Source organism: Ylistrum balloti, unplaced genomic scaffold (assembly GCF_031769215.1).
Source record: "Ylistrum balloti isolate Yb309-2 unplaced genomic scaffold, AGI_CSIRO_Ybal_v1 Utg370720, whole genome shotgun sequence".
Taxonomy (NCBI): domain Eukaryota; kingdom Metazoa; phylum Mollusca; class Bivalvia; order Pectinida; family Pectinidae; genus Ylistrum; species Ylistrum balloti.
The window spans coordinates 303455-324549 of record NW_026782428.1 but is presented as its reverse complement, the minus strand read 5'-3'; the positions used below and the strand labels follow the sequence as shown (position 1 = coordinate 324549).

Sequence of the window (21095 nt, the reverse complement as noted above, 5' to 3'; positions counted from 1 at the left end):
GATTCTCATCGTTCGAAAGAAAAGGGCGAAACTAAAAAGCTGGCATTGAGAAATAAAATGGCTGCGGTAGAAGCACCCACGGCGCCAGTTGCAGCTGAAGATGACGAAGCCTGGCTTTATGGAGGTAATGTAAACGCAACTCGATCTTTATTAACTATGATTGCCAACGCTATAACAACAAAATAATCTGATGAAAAGGCAAGCTTGAATATATATTCAAGGCAACAACAAATACGGGAAACTAATGGCTGTTGAATGCCTCACAACGAATCGAACGGGTCTGCAGAGGGATAATCGACCGGCTAATCCAAAGATGCATGCTCCGTCAGCTGACAGAGACCGTATTTGACACTAGTTACAAGCCACGCCGACCCGCTCCTTTTACATTATTCCCCCGGTATTTCTTGAGATTTCCCGAATCTTTAATAGGAGACTCCAAATACATGGGATTTCGTTGGGCTCCAATGTCATACAATAAGGAAAATATACAATCCTGGGTCACCAGCGTGATAATCTAACGGCTCAACTGACAGTTGGTCGTTGGTAGAATCATAGACAATGTACTTCTCATCACAGAGTGTAGTAGTGATGGCTTTCAATGGTGCTAAACACTCCATTATGTCCTCAGCTAGATTGACCTCAGCATCATTCAAGTTTCCTTTATCATTGTCACTAAACTTGACCAACTGTTTGGATCTCAGAGCTGCAACAACCACACATTGCATCTCTAGGTAGCACTTTAACATGTAGGTGCTATTCCATCTCATTGGCACATCATTCTTTAGCTTGTGCTTTGGAAGGGAAAGCAGTTCTGCTTGACTCAACATTAATGCGTTGGCTGTAGTACGTCTGTTGAAGAATGATATAACAGGTCTAATTTTATCAAGAAAACAGTTGGCGGCTTTAGTTTTCAGACTTTTTTTGTGTGAGCAAAACATTTGAAATGTATTTGACATTTCAATAGCTGGCCGGCTTTAACAATGTTACTGGCATTGTCTGAAACAATAAGTAGAACAGGATCTCCTTTAATTCCCCACTCAATTAATGCCTCTCTCAGAACTTGCCCAAGATTCTCGGCTGAAAATAACTTGTTAGTATCTTGAATATTTTTTATACTCGTATAAATAAATTTGACATAGTGTAGCTTTATATGTCTTATACATAAATTTTCAATCTTATAATGTTTTTTTTTTTTCTTTATTCTTTTGAAAAATTTTCACTGGCATGATTTTTATTGAACATTTAATTTTATTTTGCTTTACAATTTACTATATATATACAATTTTATCAATTATATATTTTGTTAATCCATTTTATGTTGAATTTTTACTCTATATATTTTTCTGTTATTTTCAAAATTCTAACAATCAGTTACCTATCTGTGTGACTTTCAGACAGAATCCTTGTCTGTAGAACATAATTCTTCATTTCCCACTGTCAGGTTATGTTGCACAATGTCACTGTTATGTAGGACTGTGTTGCCCTGGAGGTCCAACCATCTGTGGTTAAAGCAATCTGAAAAAAAATAAATGTTGCTTTTTTGTAAAGTTTTAAAGGATTGAATTTATCAAAATTCATTAACATTGTTGATCTGATTACTGGTAACTATTTTGTTTGTTTTTTGAACATTATAGTTTACCAAAGATAATTGATTATTGCAATTTGATTTTGATATACTCGTTCACCTTCTGAAAGTTCCTTTAATATCCTTCCTTTTACTTTGTTGTAAAGGCTGGGAAGGACATCTGAAATTTGTTTTCTGCCTGGTATAGTGTATCTAAACTTTGAAGCAGGGCTTCAAATTCTTTGGAATTTACAATGCTGAATGGCCTCATGTCTTTGATGATAAAGTAAGCTAACTTTCTGGTGATTTCTGTGGCCCGAAGTGAATCGGCAAGAAATTTAGGGCCCATCAGGTTCACAAACGTGTGTATAGGCTGATTCAATTTCAGTGGAATCTGCCTGCTTTCTTCAACAGTTTCCACGTAATGCATATTTACTTAGGTAAAGTATCGTTGATGCTTGGGTGGTGGTGACGGATGTTTTAGGTAAAGTATCGTTGACGCTTGGGTGGTGGCGACAGATGTGTGAGATAAGATTTGTTGTGCCTCCTGAATACTTCACCTATGTTTTGCATAGTAAACACACAGCAACGTTTTTGGACACCTTATCATTTTCCCTTTGCATTTTAAAGTGTGTCCATATTTTGGATTTGGCACGTGTTTGTTATCAGTTCCACACCATCCGTCATGCTGTGAAGGTGCTACTAAATACCGAAACATGTACAAACTTAACGTATTTTAGCTCATATTATAATAATACATTGAATTTTGAATAAATATATATATCACCCGGTAACCTGTTTTGATGAGATGCCTTAATTGGTGACTTTTGAATGTTTTATCGTGTCACATGCACTGCAAACTAGAAGCCGAACAATATCTTTTCTAGAGAAGGTTAAGTGAATACTCATTCCTATCCTTACACTCACTGAAACTGGTAAATTGTGACTATGTACGTCAGTTGAGTACGATCATGTCAATGTATTATTACAAAATGATTAAGCTTTAATATCTCGTTTTATTTGATTTAAGATAATCTTATATATATACAAACCTCATGTGCAAATTTCGAAAGAATTTGGTGTTTAGTAGCACCGATACTGTGAATAAGTATGTCAAGAATTACAATCACAAAAATTCTTGATTATAACATTGCGATCAAGCGCTTCAAAGACCATGCAGCGACAGAATGACAATCTCATGTGTTCATTTCACATTTAAACAATTAATGTCAGAATGACATTCTCGTAAGACTGTTTTACATTTAAACAATTTACGTTATTTGTGTGAACAAATATTGTGAAAATAGTGAATTATTACTGATAAACATGCATATTTTAAAGCATTGTGATATACCAGTATTTAGGGATTGCATACCGGTATATTATATCAACCTCTGTACATTGTGGTACACCGGTATTTCAATCATATCGCACAGCACTAAGTCTTCACAGAGATGATTAACTCACTGTTGAGTTGGTGTGCCTATACATTTCTAGTTACCTGAAAAGATGTCCAAATTCAAGAGGACATGTTCCTTTTTATCGTAACATTACAAGTCTAAAGACCCTTTTTGAAACTGTTCAGATTTGTAAAATTCTAGATAATCTGAAAAGTTTTGGTCTATTTTATAGAATATGACTTATTTTAAGTTTTTGTGACAATATAACCATGTTAAATTTTTAACATTTGCCTCTTACCTTTTAGTTTAATGACCTTTTATGTGTTGACGGGCCGTTAAGAATGTAATAGTGATAGTAACATGTGCCTGTTTTTGTTGTCTTTGTCTGTCCTGTTTTTTATCACCAAAGTCTCACATGTAGGTATTGCTCTGTCTTTGTCTGTCCTGATTTCCTCACCAATGTCATACATGTATTGCTCTGTCTTTGTCTGTCCTGTTTTCCTCACCAGAGTCATACATTTATTGCTCTGTCTTTGTCTGTCCTGTTTTTCTCACCAGAGTCTTACGTGTATTGCTCTGTCTTTGTCTGTCCTGTTTTTCTCACCAAAGTCTCACATGTATTGCTCTGTCTTTGTCTGTCCTGTTTTCCTCACCAAAGTCTCACATGTAGGTATCACTGTCTTTGTCTGTCCTGTTTTCCTCACCAAAGTCTCACATGTAGGTATCACTGTCTTTGTCTGTCCTGTTTTCCTCACCAAAGTCTAACATGTATTGCTCTGTCTTTGTCTGTCCTGTTTTCCTCACCAAAGTCTAACATGTATTGCTCTATCTTTGTCTGTCCTGTTTTTCTCACCAAAGTTTTACATGTATTGCTCTGTCTTTGTCTGTCCTGTTTTTCTCACCAAAGCCTTACATGTATTGCTCTGTCTTTGTCTGTCCTGATTTCCTCACTAAAGCCTTACATGTATTGCTCTGTCTTTGTCTGTCCTGTTTTCCTCACCAAAGCCTTACATGTATTGCTCTGTCTTTGTCTGTCCTGATTTCCTCACTAAAGCCTTACATGTATTGCTCTGTCTTTGTCTGTCCTGTTTTCCTCACCAAAGCCTTACATGTATTGCTCTGTCTTTGTCTGGCCTGTTTTTCTCTCCAAAGTCATATGTTTAATTATTGCTCTGTCTTTGGAGCTGTTTACTGTCTAATTACCATGCATTTACTTCGATAAAAAATAATCACATGTAATTTTTACTTTTTAGATGAGAATAAAGAGGGAGCCCAAACAAATGGGTAATTATTACTTTCCACTTGTATATATTACAATAACTGTATATTGTTACATGTATACTGTACTACCTACATAGTTCAAGGTTTCAGATTTCTATGTGTTAAAGTACAATAGTTTATTAATTCTAAGTACTGTAAAATCATTTTTAACACTATCGTTGATAACATTCTACATTACACAACTAACACTATTGTTTATACTGTTCTACATTACACAACTATTAACACTATTGTTGATACCATTCTACATTACACAACTAACACTATTGTTTATACTGTTCTACATTACACAACTATTAACACTATTGTTTATACTGTTCTACATTACACAACTATTAACACTATCATTGATACTGTTCTACATTACACAACTATTAACACTATTGTTGATACTGTTCTACATTACACAACTATTAACACTATTGTTTATACTGTTCTACATTACACAACTATTAACACTATCATTGATACTGTTCTACATTACACAACTATTAACACTATTGTTGATACTGTTCTACATTACACAACTATTAACACTATTGTTTATACTGTTCTACATTACACAACTAACACTATTGTTGATACTGTTCTACATTACACAACTATTAGCACTATTGTTGATACCGTTCTACATTACACAGCTATTAACACTATTGTTTATACCGTTCTACATTACACAACTATTAACACTATTGTTTATACTGTTCTACATTACACAACTATTAACACTATTGTTGATACTGTTCTACATTACACAGCTATTAACACTATTGTTTATACTGTTCTACATTACACAACTATTAACACTATCATTGATACTGTTCTACATTACACAACTATTTAAACTATCATTGATACTGATCTACAATACCTGATCATTACACTTGCTGATATTTAACCTTTCAGTGACACTACAGAGACAACAGAAGCTTCCAAAGAGGAGAAAAAGGAAGACAGAGAAGCAGGAGAGCTGGTAAGATATTCACTGAAATTATGTAGTAACACACATGTACAGTCAGCTGAAATCAGGTAGTCACACTCCTCTATTGTCAACTGAAATGAGGCAGTCACACTCATATTCAATGAACAGAAATCAGGTAGTCACACTCCTCTGTTGTCAACTGAAATAAGGCAGTCACACTCATATTCAATCAACAGAAATTGGGTAGTCACACTTATCTGTTCTGCAGTCAACTGAAATAAATTAGTCACACTGCAGATAATCAGCTGAAATCAGGTTGTGGCCATTGTTTCTGTTTGATGGATGATGTCAAGCTTTTTTGTAGTCATACTTCTCTGTCAATAGTAAGAGTCAAGTTTATTCACTCCTCTCTAGCTATCCCTTATCTGTGGTATACTGATTCAGAACTAAAATCAAGTCTGTCACACTATATTTTTTTGATGATTTGACTAATTGATTAAATCAAGTAATCACAACCACTTTGCTTCAGATTTCATATTTAAATGATAATTCATTATAATGAATGATAATAATGCAATTTTTAAACATGTTTATAACAGTAGAAATGTGTTTTCTTCTTTAATATCAAACTAAATAGTGTAGCATTTCTTAGGTGTGTATCTAAATTCTATAACATTTATTTTTATTTACAGAGTGGTGAGGAAGAATCGCAGGAGAAAGATGATGATGATGATTCTGACGACGACGTTCAAGTGACCATTGGTGACATACAGACGTTTCCACTCAACGAGTAAATAATTTACTGTTGTAGACTAATGCTGAAACTAAATGTTAAAGAGTCAGAATGTTGATGTTGAATTTAGGTCGGCCAATTTATAATGAGGAATGATAAGATATTCTTGTGATTGAATCATAGCTAATTGTACATACATGTCTATTTCTTATATAATGACATAGATAATTGCTGAAGGCTTTGTGACCTTATAAAAAAAGTTTTCAACTTTTGAATGAGTGTTTCCTTATGTATGAGCTTTGTGTTACCATTCACCTTGAACCTTTACTGGATCAATTGTAATATTGTCCAGGATGAGATTCATTAGTTTGATATAATGAAGGAGATAAGCACCAATTGAAAACTATTTTTTGTAAGCTTTCGAAAACATCTCTTTTATTTATCAAGCAAAGAGTTAAAAAAAAAAAATGTATGGTTGTGATTTTGCTGTTCTAATGAATTTAAAATGTGATGTAAGCCTTATTTATACTTACAAGTATGACGATAGAATAATACAGGGTAACCATACACTAATGATTAGCTCTGTTTACTAGAAGGAGCTGTATCAGCAGCATACTGATCAGAATTTGATTATTGTTTCAGAGCTCCCAGAAACTTATTTAAAGCACAAGGTGGCTATCAAAAACCAGCAGGGACAGGTCAGTACAGGATAATGACAGCTTCTTACTACTGTGGGGCATATTTAACAACAATTGTACATTCTCAAATGTCCAAGTACAACTTAACCAGATTGTTGAAATGAGCTATATTACAAAAATGAATCACTTGTAAGTCAAAAGCAAATAAGAGCTTCTTCACCTGAACATCTTGACTTGAGATTTTATTTTAGGGTATACCACACTTGAATTGAATTTTCCTAAAATTAATAGGCAGGAAACTGAATCATTGATGTAAGCAATACATTTTGGAGTCCTGGGGTCAAATAGATAGCCTTTATTTTCTTTCTTTGATTGATGGGAATCATGTATATGAGGTATGTGAGCACATTTAGAGAACATAAGGAAGTTGACCTTGAGTCCTACATGTTTATGTTTATCTTTTTTTTTTGTAAACAGCAGCTGCATCCAAGTCCCAGAGTGGAACAACAACCACAGTAAAGGGGGTTGACCTGGAAACTCCAGGAACTATCAACGGAGTAAACCAGTATGAATTTGATCTGGATGGACTACAGGCTGATGAGAAACCCTGGAGAAAACCAGGTATTCAATAGTTCATACATATTTTCCGTTACATTTTGAAGTTTACTTGCACTTGATGGATTTGTTTGCATGAAATCGGCCAGTATGTTTATTGATAGGATTTATATTCTGTATATTCAGATTTATGGCAATGTATCATTGATCGTGTGGTGTCACCTAACAGTTTACAAGTTCTCATCTGTATCAACAGTTTGCATTTTGAACTGGCCTCTCCACTGGAGCTTATGTTGTCTCTGTGGTGTTGGCGTTGGTGTCTGTGTCAGTGTTGATGTCCGTGTCAGTGTTCGTGTCCGTGTCTGTGTTGGTGTTGGAGTCAGTGTTCGTGTCCATGTCAGCGTTGGTGTCTGTGTCAGTGTTGATGTTGGAGTCAGTGTTCGTGTCAGTGTTGGTGTCCGTGTCAGTGTTGGCGTCCGTGTCAGTGTTGATGTCTGTGTTGATGTCCGTGTCTGTGTTGATGTCCGTGTGAGTGTTGATGTCTGTGTCTGTGTTGGTGTCTGTGTCAGTGTTCGTGTCCGTGTCTGTGTTGATGTCCGTGTCTGTGTTGGTGTCTGTGTCAGTGTTGGTGTCTGTGTCAGTGTTGGTGTCCGCGTCTGTGTTGGTGTCTGTGTCAGCGTTGGTGTCCGTGTCAGCGATGGTGTCCGTGTCAGTGTTCGTGTCAATGTCTGTGTTGGTGTCTGTGTCAGTGTTGGTGTCCATGTCAGCATTGTTGTTAGCGTTGGTGTCCGTGTCAGTGATGGTGTCCATGTCAGCGTTAGTGTCCGTGTCAGCGTTGGTGTCCATGTTAAGTGTTTGGTGCTGTTATTGAATGTGTTCTAGGGTACCGGTATTTGGTTTGAGGGTTGCATTGGGGCTAATGTATTACTTTAAGGATGTCGGAATGAATGATATTTTTGGAAAAAGTATGTTTTTTCGAACATTTGGGACTTTTTATGCAACATCTAATGTTAAGTGTTGAAAGGCATTAGTAAACTCATTTGAAATTTCGTTTGATGGAAACCATCATATATATATTGGTTATAATTAATTACTTCCACAAGACTTCATACATGATGTTGGAGAAAAAAATGTTTTTTTAAACAATTTAGATGTCAACTATTTGTTACAGATCTAATCTAATCAAATCTTATGTCATTTTTTTGTGCAGTGTTGTAAGATATTATTTCTTGTTAAAATATCAAGATACTGGGGTGTATTTCCCTGTTGGTGAAACCACCCTTGTTTGCTTGTTTGAGATTTAGTGATGTGTGGTGTGTTTTTGAACCTTTTGCAGTACTCTTGTTTTACTATGTCAGAGATATGAACATGAATGTTGAAGGACACGAGTGGTGCAGAAAATACTGACAACAGTGTCAGCGTTGCATTACAAGAATGGTTGATCAAATACTGTTCCCTATGTTATTTTAGGTGCAGACATCACAGATTACTTCAACTACGGCTTCAATGAAGACTCATGGCGCTTGTACTGTGAAAAACAAAGACGACACAGAATGGATGCTAACCCAGGATCAGTGACCAGAATCTATGTAAGTAATAGTCATGGTTTTAAAAAAGGGTGGTGTGGACTAGACTCCTGAAGAGCTCGTCTGAACCACAGACTCCTGTAGAGCTGATGTCAACCAAAGACTCCTGTAGGAATCATGTGAACAAGACTCCTGTAGGAATCATGTGAACAAGACTCCTGTAGAGCTTGTGTGGACCGCAGACTCCTGTAGAGCTGATGTCGACCACAGACTCCTGTAGGGCTCATGTGAACCACAGACTCCTGTAGAGCTGGTGTTGACCACAGACTCCTGTAGGGCTTGTGTCAACCACAGACTCCTGTAGGGCTAGTGTCAACCACAGACTCCTGTAGGGCTTATGTCAACCACAGACTCCTGTAGGGCTTGTGTCAACCACAGACTCCTGTAGGGCTAGTGTCAACCACAGACTCCTGTAGGGCTTGTGTCAACCACAGACTCCTGTAAGGCTTGTGTCAACCACAGACTCCTGTAGGGCTAGTGTCAACCACAGACTCCTGTAGGGCTAGTGTCAACCACAGACTCCTGTAGGGCTTGTGTGAACCACAGACTCATGTAGGGCTAATGTGAACTACAGATTCTTGTAGAGCTGGCGTCAACCACAGACTCCTGTAGGGCTAATGTCAACCACAGACTCCTGTAGGGCTAGTGTGAACCACAGACTCCTGTAGGGCTTGTGTGAACCACAGACTCCTGTAGGGCTAGTATGAACCACAGACTCCTGTAGGGCTTGTTTCAACCACAGACTCCTGTAGGGCTAGTGTGAACCACAGACTCCTGTAGGGCTTGTGTCAACCACAGACTCCTGTAGGGCTAGTGTCAACCACAGACTCCTGTAGGGCTAGTGTGAACCACAGACTCCTGTAGGGCTAGTGTAAACCACAGACTCCTGTAGGGCTTGTGTGAACCACAGACTCCTGTAGGGCTTGTGTCAACCACAGACTCCTGTAGGGCTAGTGTCAACCACAGACTCCTGTAGGGCTTGTGTCAACCACAGACTCCTGTAGGGCTTGTGTGAACCACAGACTCCTGTAGGGCTTGTGTGAACCACAGACTCCTGTAGGGCTTGTGTGAACCACAGACTCCTGTAGGGCTTGTGTGAACCACAGACTCCTGTAGGGCTTGTGTGAACCACAGACTCCTGTAGGGCTAGTGTGAACCACAGACTCCTGTAGGGCTTGTGTCAACCACAGACTCCTGTAGGGCTAGTGTCAACCACAGACTCCTGTAGGGCTAGTGTGAACCACAGACTCCTGTAGGGCTAGTGTAAACCACAGACTCCTGTAGGGCTTGTGTGAACCACAGACTCCTGTAGGGCTTGTGTCAACCACAGACTCCTGTAGGGCTAGTGTCAACCACAGTCTCCTGTAGGGCTTGTGTCAACCACAGACTGCTGTAGGGCTAATGTTCAGAAGATACTTAGAAACTTTTACCTCTGTATAAACCTTGAAACATAACTTTCTGGAAAATTGTTTTATGATAATTAATTCCAATTTATCATTCAATATTTGCAATATCGTGGGAAATCTAATGTATTCATATCTCTCTTATTTTAGGTTCATCAGCCAACATCTTCTTTGAACAGAAATGAAAAGAAGGATGTGTTACATCCACCAGGTATGTAATCCATGTGACACTGATAGAAATTTCTTTATCATTGTTGGATTACCTTGTATTTGGTTATTTTCAAACATCACCAATAGAAGTATATTAAGTATATAAGTACTCTCCCAGCTAAACACCCAATCATTAGGATGTTACAGATATCTGGTTGATATTTTCCTTTCTGTGATTTTCTGATGAGTATATGCTTGTGGAATATAAATATAAAAAATGTCAAGTTCCTGCTTTCTCTCAGGAACAATTTGAATTTGATAAATACCTGGGGCTGTTTTGAATTTTTAAATGATTTTTCACATCTCTGATGATGAGTTTCCTGGGAGAGATATTCCTTTTCAATTTAAGTTTAATTATTTTTCTTTATGAGCGAAGTCTTTACTACCTGAAAACGTTTGGTTGATAATTCTAATTATGATTCAATTTTATGTTTTAAATAATGATTATTGTGTCGATGTACAACAAAGCTTTAATACCCTGCGCTTTGATTAAATAATACCTTTAAACCTGAATACTTGTGTAACATCAGGTACAGAAACTCCACAGACAGTTCCTGTGATTGGTTCTCGCGGCAAAACAAATCCGACACCCCGAAAGATGGCTGGAACAATTGATGTTATTGGCAGCACAGCAAGAGACTCAAGACGACCAGACTCGTCCTCCATGGGAGACCCAATTCCTGTAGCTGGGTAATTTGTGAACGAACAGTCCATGGGATACACAATACCTGTAGCTGGGTAATTTGTGAACGAACAGTCCATGGGATACACAATACCTGTGACCGAGTAATTTATGCACATATGATTAGCCATGAAGGACCTAATACCAGTGGTCGTCTTATTTTGTGAAAACATAATAATCTATAAAGAGGGTCTGTTAATTGTGTCAAGGTAATTTGCGAACAACTGAAAAAGTCGTTGAAAGAGCCAAGGATTATGGCTTGATGTTTTGTTACTTACTGATCTTTGTAACTAAATGATGGTCAGCATATTTCCATCAATTCACCTGTAATTAAAGTTTTCTTGACCCTACTATACAAGTTGATGTGCTGCTTTAGAACTATTAGGTTAAGGACTTTCACAAATACGCCGTTAAATTCTGTAAATTTGGGTTTTCAGACCTATACTTTGTAAATGGATTAGGAGTTTACATAAAAATTATGTATGTATATTCTACAGCAGCAGAAAGTCCTATAACACATCAGTACCTCCTCCTGGTATGTCTGTACACCCTACCCAGGGGATGCCCCCTATGCCGGACTACTCTATACCACCTCCAGGCATGACACTTCCCCCAGGCATGCATCCACCTCCAGGTAGGTTTTTACATTGAATCAAGAAATAAATTGTTTTGTGTTCTGTATTTGTACATTACACCAAAAAGAAAGGACTTACAACATAAATATTTCATAATAGAACACTTTACTTTCTCCCCACTTCTTACAGAACTATTATGGTCAAGTAAGTGTACTTTCATTTTGTAAAGTTACATTATAGAGTGCATTTAGATTGCAATTGATCTATTGTGACAAGAGTTACCTCCCTTTACAGGACCAGCACCCCCAGGTGTCCCACCAGGTATTCCTCCACCTGGATTTCCTCCTGTGGAATTTGAGGGTAAGTTTATAGTTTTTTGGGGCCAACACAGATATCAGACCTATCTTTATATGAAGAGGTGGTGCCATTTACGTTGCCAGGTTTTCCTCCAATCAAGTTGTTTGCCTATAACCTATGTAATATTTTCATCATACAATTACTGTTATTTTCCTGATTTCTATGCAATGAATGGACGAGAAAATTATCTATCTTTCACCCAAATCATATTCTTATTGAGTGTATACTACCGTCTGATAAGTGTTTAATTTTGATTTTCCCTTTTAACCAAATACTGATGTCTTCAAATCCAAGAACAGATGAAATGATCTAGTTCTACGTGTCATGTGAAATAATGATCATTTGTTTTGAATATGTTTTGATATCAGATCAACAAGTGATGCAGCTCTCAGTCAGCTGGATTTGCCGAAGAAATGTGTCTAGCATTCTTCAAAAATGTATAGGTTTTTGTGTCGTAGAATGGATTGATGTGATTTTTAGAATGGATTAACTATGAGAATTATAGATGGATATCCCCCCTGTCTGTAAAGGATAGTGATCAGAACAGACATTTTTTTTATATCAGATTTCATGTGTGAATTGTCTAGCAGACAGTGTTGACAAACTTGGTAATCTTGTATATGTAATGGCAGTGATAAAGATTTGGTTGCAAAACATGTGTTTTGCCATGAATGTGCTCTGTCATAATCTCATAGCTTTGTGAAGTTACTTTGTAAAGGCCTTTTATAAAGTAAAAGAACAATCTTATCAGCAGTCCTATTTGCTTTCAGTGCAGACATCTACCTTTATTCCTACACAGACCCAATCACTGTAACTTGTATACAGTCCTATATACTACAATTTGGTGTACTAACCACATATCTATGAATGTAAATATTACAATGTATAGATATTGTTTTGCACAGGAGTACTCTTGTAACAGTAAACCAAGGTTTTGAGACGGACACTCCAGGCCATTCAGACCTGTAAACGGAGGAAAAAACAAGTGATACAAATTTGTAAATAAGTGGTGATTTATTAAAGGTACAATGATATTGTCACATTAATTTTATGATTACACTCTTTGCTTTCCAGCCTACTACCCGCCCACAGGACAGACATCTGTAAGGTAAGTAGATGTGTAAGATGTGTAATTATAAAACTACAATAATTTCCTTGTGCTTTGTTCCATGCCTTCAATTACAATGAGCTTTGCTGTAGACTGTGTGTTCAATTATAGCACACAAAGAATTCTACTGTTTGTCATGAATATCAATTATAGCACACAAAGACTTCTACTGTTTGTCATGAATATCAATTATAGCACACAAAGACTTCTACTGTTTGTCATGAATATCAATTATAGCACACAAAGACTTCTACTGTTTGTCATGAATATCAATTATAGCACACAAAGAATTCTACTGTTTGTCATGAATATCAATTAAAGCACACAAAGACTTCTACTGTTTGTCATGAATATCACTTATAGCACACAAAGAATTCTACTGTTTGTCATGAATATCAATTATAGCACACAAAGAATTCTACTGTTTGTCATGAATATCAATTATAGCACACAAAGAATTCTACTGTTTGTCATGAATATCAATTATAGCACACAAAGACTTCTACTGTTTGTCATGAATATCACTTATAGCACACAAAGAATTCTACTGTTTGTCATGAATGTCAATTATAGCACACAAAGACTTCTACTGTTTGTCATGAATGTCAATTATAGCACACAAAGACTTCTACTGTTTGTCATGAATATCAATTATAGCACACAAAGAATTCTACTGTTTGTCATGAATATCAATTATAATTAGCTTCAATTTAATCACTGAGTTGCAAAAAAAAAAAGGATTAAATTGGTCCTTTACTTTTCTTGTAGTCATTATGATGACAGGAATTTTTCATCCCATACAACTTATACATCCAGTTATAACCAGTCCAATCCTTGGGATAACAAGTAAGTGTATGCTGAATGTATCAGAAACATTTCTTATCACATTATTACATTGTTATTGATGTAGCTACTGTGATTGGTTATTTCATTAGTGACATGAAAACTTCATGGTGTCATATTTATAATGATGTCACTAAAGAACAGAGGGTGGTTGGGTGGCACAGTGGTAACGCACTCGCCTTTCACCTAGCCGACCGGGGTTCGATTCCCGGAATGGACGTGAAAAGGTAAGGGGTCACCTGCCCGACCACGTGGGTTTTCCCCAGGTACTCCGGTTTCCTCCCACAATAAGACCCCTCGCACGCTTACATCCGGGCCAACAAGAGTGATTAGTATAAGTTGACATAACTTGTTTCGCAATTGTTGTAAAATAAATAAAGTTTATATATTTATATAACAGAATAAGCAAGAGTATCACCAATTCCATTAAAATGCTGTTTTCACAAATGCTTGGTGCATAATGAACAGAATCTGGTATTTTTGTCTCGATAAGATTGGGATGGGGAGGAGGGGATCAAACTTGTTTGATTAATCTTCTGTGGAATAGAAACTTGTGTAAGATCCTCTATTTCAATAAGTTTGACTGAGTTTGGCACAATTTGATATTTCAGTCGTCAAGAAGGTGGTTACAGATGGGGCAGTGACTACAGTAGGGAGCGCAGTCCTGACAGATCAGAATCTGAATACAGCAGGTTAGTATTTTGACACAAAATATACATGTAATACAACCATATATCACATCTGTACAGCATTGTAGCTAGATCTGAATCTAGCAGGTTAGTATCTAACAGAGATAATATATATAATACGACAATGTATGACATCTGTACAGCTAGATCAGAATATGAATGTAACCGGTACCTCGTAAGTAACTGACAAGATTAATGCTTCTAGGTATCATATCTCTAGATTTTTATCACAAACCCATTTATTTGGATCAGTTTTCCCACATGTATTGTTTTAGGTTTATATGTGGCTTCTTTTGAACATATGATTTACAAATGGTTGTCGTCTTCATAAAAAGACCAAGATGCCTGTTTTAACCACGCTAAATTCTACTTGTGCTTTCCGTTCTCTTTCAAACATTTCCTTTACTGTAAATAGCCCCCGCAGTGAACGAGACTATAGTTATAGTCGTGCTCGCAGGCGTGACCGCAACAGGTTTGTTTTTTGCATTGTGGATTCTTAAGGCTTTGGGTTGCTCTACACAATCTCTCAATAGAGTACAATAAATTGTGTTGTAAATGATAGAAGACTTGCATTATATTATACAAAAAAAGCAAACAGTATTTCATACAATACTTTTCACTTCTGTATTGCATATTCACAGAAAGTGATGGAAAGTTTTGCTGTCAGGAGTTTAGTACTGTTTTTTGGCAGTGCATAGTTATCTATCAGCATCTTGTTGTAGAACTTGTGTAGGCAATTCAACTGGGTTAAGGAATATTGTTACTTTTGTAGAATAAATTGCAATTTCATACAAGCAAAATGTTCATTCATTCATTTATTCCTTTGCCCCAGATGGTTACATACAAATCATGTGTGATTTGACCGAAGATCACATCACTACCTGACAAGTAAGATGTCACTGCAACAAGTTGGAGGTCATCAAGTACTTCTTTGAGCTAAACAAAAAACCATGATTTTCAAATTGCTTATAGAAACAAAAAAAAACCTGATTATATCTGATTATAAGCATAATAACCACCAAAGTATGCCAACAAGACTCCATTCTATTAACTTTAATGAACATTACATTCTTACTTGGCATGGATGTCAATTGATGGATAAGACTATGTTTTAAAAAATGGTTAAAAGTGAAATGTTGTGTGCATGCCATTGAAATATTTTTAACATCATGTAATTAGGTTTCGACAAGTTTATTGTTTTCTGTGTTTTTTTTTCTTGAAAATGTAATCAGACAAAAAAGGTAAATCCAACTATTTATTTCATTTATTTTACTGAACCAATATTTTTTGTTTGTTTTTGTTTTGTTTTTTTGAAATAGGATAAAAAAAAATTCTATCCAAATATACGTTTCAATGTAACTGCATTTGAAACCTTGCACATAATCATAAACTCAGTTTTTACATGAAACTTCATAAACAGGTACTAATAAATTATTATGTAAAGATTCTTTATACACAACCAGGAATTTTAATATGTGACATTTCGGTGACCAGTACGATCCGTACGCTGTCACCTTCATCAGACAAATGGCCAGTAAAGCATGTACACAAAGGTGTGATATGTGTACGAGTTGTCGTGGAATAGCGTCGATTTCGGACATGCTGACAAGTGCCGAAATGACTGTTAGCGAATAGTAAAACCATTCGGCTACGCTTATTTTATTACTTGGTCATAGATGTGCGAGAGTCTATGAGCCCCCTCATCTCGGTTCAGAACTGCCCCGCTGCGGCGTATCCAGATGGCTTCTTTGATCTGTCGCTTCAGAAGATGGTTCTCCCTATCGAGCACCTTTGAGTTTTCCCAGTCAATCACATGGTTTTCCTGCATGGCATGGTCAGTGATTGCCGATTTGTTTATCTGGGACTCCGACTGCTTCCTCTCTGATCGGGTGAACTTCTTTTCCTCTTGTCTTTCGGTGTCTTTCCGGTGCTCCCCAAGGCGAACCCCGAATCGCCTTCCAGTCTCTCCAATATATGACGTGTCACAGTTTTTGCACCCGATCTTGTATATGCATTCTGCGACATTCTCTTTGGTTATCTTATCCTTAGGGTGGACTAGGATATTTCGAAGCGTCTTGTGGGGCTTCATGGCTGTTGCTATGCCATGGTTGCGGTATATCCTTTGGATGGTTTCAGATATACCCTTTATATATGGGATGACCACCTGGATTTTTGTTTTGTTTTGATCTTTCATAGGTCTTTTTCTGTTTTTTTCTTTATTTTGACACTGTTTTTGTACCCGTTTAAGGGCCCATTCCGGATATTCACAATTTTTCATTGCTTTCATGATGTGGCTCTGCTCTTGAATTTTGTCCTGTTGTTCTGTGACTATGGTCTCACATCGATTGAGCAACGTGCGTACGACCCCTAACTTCTGATGTAAAGGGTGGTGGGATTTAAAGTTGAGGTATTGGTCTGTGTGGGTCTTTTTCCTGTAGACCAATAACTTCACTGTTCCGTCTTCTCTTCTGGCTAATATGTGACGTTTCGGTGACCAGTACGATCCGTACGCTGTCACCTTCATCAGACAAATACACAAAGGTGTGATATGTGTACGAGTCTAGACTCTCGCACATCTATGACCAAGTAATAAAATAAGCGTAGCCGAATGGTTTTACTATTCGCTAACAGTCATTTCGGCACTTGTCAGCATGTCCGAAATTGACGCTACTCCACGACAACTCGTACACATAATAAATCTGAAGAGGATTATGTTTAGAGGTATTATGTAAATATAACCAAGGTAAATACTAGCTGCATTATACTGCTCGACTAATGAGAACTTCTTGTCAGCTTGGTCGGTTGAGCAGAAGACTAGTAAGCCAGAGGTCCTTGGTTTGAATCCTGGTGGAGGCATTGAAATGGATAATGACATCTGTTACATAAAAGGAATTATTTAATTAGAAGATTGTGCAGATGTACTGTATATTACAATGGAAGCAAGGTCCCTGTGGTGGCTGGCTGTATAGCATGACTGTCAATGACCTGGTACCCTGGTTCCCTGCTCCCTGCTGTGGTATTTCTGTATTTCTCTATAGTTGTCTATGACATGTCTTCTGAACTCAGGTTTCCATCTAATATGTTGTTGCCTAAACAGGTGATTCATTATTGATATGTGTTATGAACACAGAATTTTTGTAGAATGTGTTATTTAATCAAGATGAAGATTAAATAAACATAAAGAACAGATATGAGTAATGAAATTATGCTGAGGTGGACTGTTGAAATTGGTGTGCAGTCTATTTTTAATAGGAAAATTATGTTAAACATTCTGCTGCAAATTTTACACTATATGTTGTCATTGTTATATGCTTTGGAATGTGATGTTTCTCTCAAGGAAAATAAGATTTAATTTCCCACTTAAGATTTACATGTACTGTTGGTGTACACCTGTTCGTTTTTTCCTGTTGACTACTGAATGGCTGTCAAACTACACCTGTAATTTTGTTTTACTGTTGACTACTGAATGGCTGTCAAACTACACCTGTAATTTTGTTTTACTGTTGACTACTGAATGGCTGTCAAACTACACCTGTAATTTTGTTTTACTGTTGACTACTGAATGGCTGTCAAACTACACCTGTAATTTTGTTTTACTGTTGACTACAGAATGGCTGTCAAACTACACCTGTAATTTTGTTTTACTGTTGACTACTGAATGGCTGTCAAACTACACCTTTAATTTTGTTTTACTGTTGACTACTGAATGGCTGTCAAACTACACCTGTAATTTTGTTTTACTGTTGACTACTGAATGGCTGTCAAACTACACCTGTAATTTTGTTTTTACTGTTGACTACTGAATGACTGTCAAACTACACCTGTAATTTTGTTTTACTGTTGACTACTGAATGGCTGTCAAACTACACCTGTAATTTTGTTTTACTGTTGACTACTGAATGGCTGTCAAACTACACCTTTAATTTTTACAGGGCTTTTCTGTGTGATACTCTGCCATTACAAATAATTATCTGTTCAACAGAAACTATAAACATACTCTACAGTGTTAGTGTTTTTTTAGATGCAAGTTATCAATTATTTCATCAATCATACAATTTGTGTAATGTTCTAGGGATACTTATTGGAGAGACCGAAGTGATCGTGACAGCTACAGAGATCGTGACCGGTCAAGGTCACGGGAAAGAGATAGGCCGAGAGATCACCGCCATAGAGATGAAAAGCATAGATCAAGAAGGTGCTGTATCATTGTTTCCTTTTTCTTGACTAAAAAATTGAAGAAAACAAGATGTATTTTTAGTAGTATATATGTAGTTTTCTCAAATATAAATTATATTTTTCAGGATATTAAAATAGGATTTCAAATTTTTAAACCATCTAGCAGAATTTATTTTTATAATGTTATCAACTACATGTACCATGAAGTATTTATTATGTAAATGTTGATAACTGTTATGAGAAATGGAAGGTTTTAACCTGGTAATAACACTGAGTAGTGCTAACTGTTTGATGGTGGTGCATTGGCAACACCCTTCCTTTCACTTAGACGGCCAGGATTGGATTTTCTCAATCGTACATACTCGTAAATAGGTATGGAGTCATCTACCATCAGGGTTTTCCATAATTTTGTTAGTAGTAGGCTGTGTAGTGAAAGTAGGAGGCTGGCCTGCCGTGTACGTGTAGTCATGTACGGAACATTATTACTGAACTGGATTGGTGTAGGCGGTCAAATGATCAAAGTAGCCGGTCAAATTGGCTGGCGACCGGCTCTTATGGAAAACCCTGTTCCATGAAGTGTCTGTTTGCCATATGTGCTAGGAGTTCATCCCTCAGTAAACGTCCTTGTGGGCTTCCATTTGTAGTGTAAGCTGGAAGGCAACTTGTTTGGCAGTAAAATATAATTTTGAAGTCAAAGTGTCAGTAGTATTGTTTTTAATTGGCTGTGATTTCTTTTCTGTGACAGGAAACACCGAGATGATGAAGATTCTGACCATCACCGTTCTAAACACAAGAAAAGTAAGAAATCTAAGAAAGACAAAGATGATGATGCTTACGACCCATCTAACCCTAGTCAGGATGACATGGCAAAAGGAGAATAGACAATGCTGATGAACGATATCATGTTATACACATTACTGGACAGTTACCAAAAGCTCCATGTCCTAACAGGACAGATTACAAAAGTTCTAGCTTCAAGTTCTGTTGGAGTTCATGGTTTGTTTCAAGGAAATCTGCTCAAAGGAAGTTATTTCTGTAATTTTCTGTGAGAAAATTGACTATAGTGACATAGATACAAAGATGATCAGTAAGATATCAACAGTTATACATTTCCTCTGAAGAATCACCTGAAGCATATTTCTGAAAATAATTCAGTTTGTTAATGTGGGTAAGAATATAATGAGGAAACAATTTCGTTGTTGTAGCTTTGCATACTGTATAATATCAAAATGTTTTACAGTACATCACAAAATATCATTGAATAAATGTGTAATGCCAATGTAACTCTCTTGTTTTGAATGGTACAGTTGGTTACCTCCCTTGTTACAATGACTTAAGTTCATTGTTCTAAATATTACAGTGGGTTAACCACTTGTTCTAAATGTTACTGTGGGTTAACTCCCTTGTTCTAAGTATTAACATTAGTTAACGTATTCCCACCGGCAGCCCATAATTTACATAACAAAGAAAATAAATATCCCGTGAGAGGACCCTTAATGCTTGGTACGAACGCACCGCGCATGACCCAAAACCTCACTTCCGCTTATGGCAGCCATCACCGACTGAGGAGCGACATTTCTTCTACGGTTTTCAGGCATTTCTTAGTGTTTCACGTGTTATTTGTGTTGTACAGTATCTGTATTTGGTTCTTACATTTATTGTTGACAGGTCTTTCTTCGTGGTTTGTGTTGTCAGTCCCTGTTTTTGCCGTTTTCGGCCTTTCTGTGTTGGTTGGTTACCGCACACGTGGACTGTTTTACGCTACGATACCGCTGTGTAGAAGGCTCTCTCGGTGTCTCCTACTGTTTGTTTTGTTACCATTTACTGCTGTCAACTATTCGGTGTTTTTCACTCGATATTTCTTTTTCTCGTGCGTTGCTGGTCGCTGCCCGCCAAGCAGTATGACATGTAAGAAGGGGCAGAGTGCTTCTAAAACTCGTCAGGGAGATTGCAGTCATGTCATCCTCGATGGGGATGACCATGACTTCTGTCTTTCCTGTCGAGACTGCTCCCGGGATAGACCTTGTTCCGTGTGTTTGGCTTGGCCAGATACCTTGTGGGACAAGGTACTATCCCATAAGTCTGTCACCCGAAAAAAGGGTATTAAGGCTGGGGCAGACAGTAAGCGTCCAAAAGCACAGAGTGGAGCTGTAGTCAGCCTTCCACCTGGCAGTAAGGCCATTTTACCCCCGGAGGGGGAAGTAATTTTGCTTCCTAGTGGTAGGTCCTCTTTGGCTACAGAGGAGCCTACTCACGATCATATTTCTGGGACGGTAGGGTCCTTAGGGTTTCCTATCGTGCTCCAGAAGGGCACTCACTTGTGAATTTCCGTGGAAGTCGAAGGGAGCGAGTGTCCAGGTACCATCTCCGTTA

The 21095-nt window shown here is 37.3% G+C and overlaps 1 protein-coding gene across 1 annotated transcript; it reads left to right on the top strand.

Annotated features, from left to right (window-relative positions):
• The first annotated feature begins 57 nt into the window (after window positions 1-57).
• On the top strand, window positions 58-20001 carry LOC132557774 (pre-mRNA 3'-end-processing factor FIP1-like). Its single transcript, XM_060222300.1, has 16 exons — window positions 58-124; window positions 4218-4248; window positions 5152-5218; window positions 5860-5957; window positions 6543-6598; window positions 7016-7159; window positions 8564-8682; window positions 10233-10293; window positions 10823-10982; window positions 11472-11608; window positions 11844-11909; window positions 12981-13014; window positions 13783-13860; window positions 14469-14549; window positions 18619-18741; window positions 19468-20001. The coding sequence occupies exons 1-16, from the start codon at window positions 58-60 to the stop codon at window positions 19601-19603; spliced, it is 1458 nt and encodes a 485-aa protein (XP_060078283.1). The 3' UTR covers window positions 19604-20001.
• Window positions 20002-21095: the final 1094 nt, after the last annotated feature.

Bases quoted from the DNA above. Each gene is read 5' to 3' on its own strand.
- LOC132557774 (XM_060222300.1), top strand. From the start codon at position 58: ATGGCTGCGGTAGAAGCACCCACGGCGCCAGTTGCAGCTGAAGATGAC. The intron at 8,683-10,232 runs GTAAGTAATAGT...CTCTTATTTTAG, and splicing joins GATCAGTGACCAGAATCTAT to GTTCATCAGCCAACATCTTC. The intron at 14,550-18,618 runs GTTAGTATTTTG...GTAATGTTCTAG, and splicing joins TCAGAATCTGAATACAGCAG to GGATACTTATTGGAGAGACC.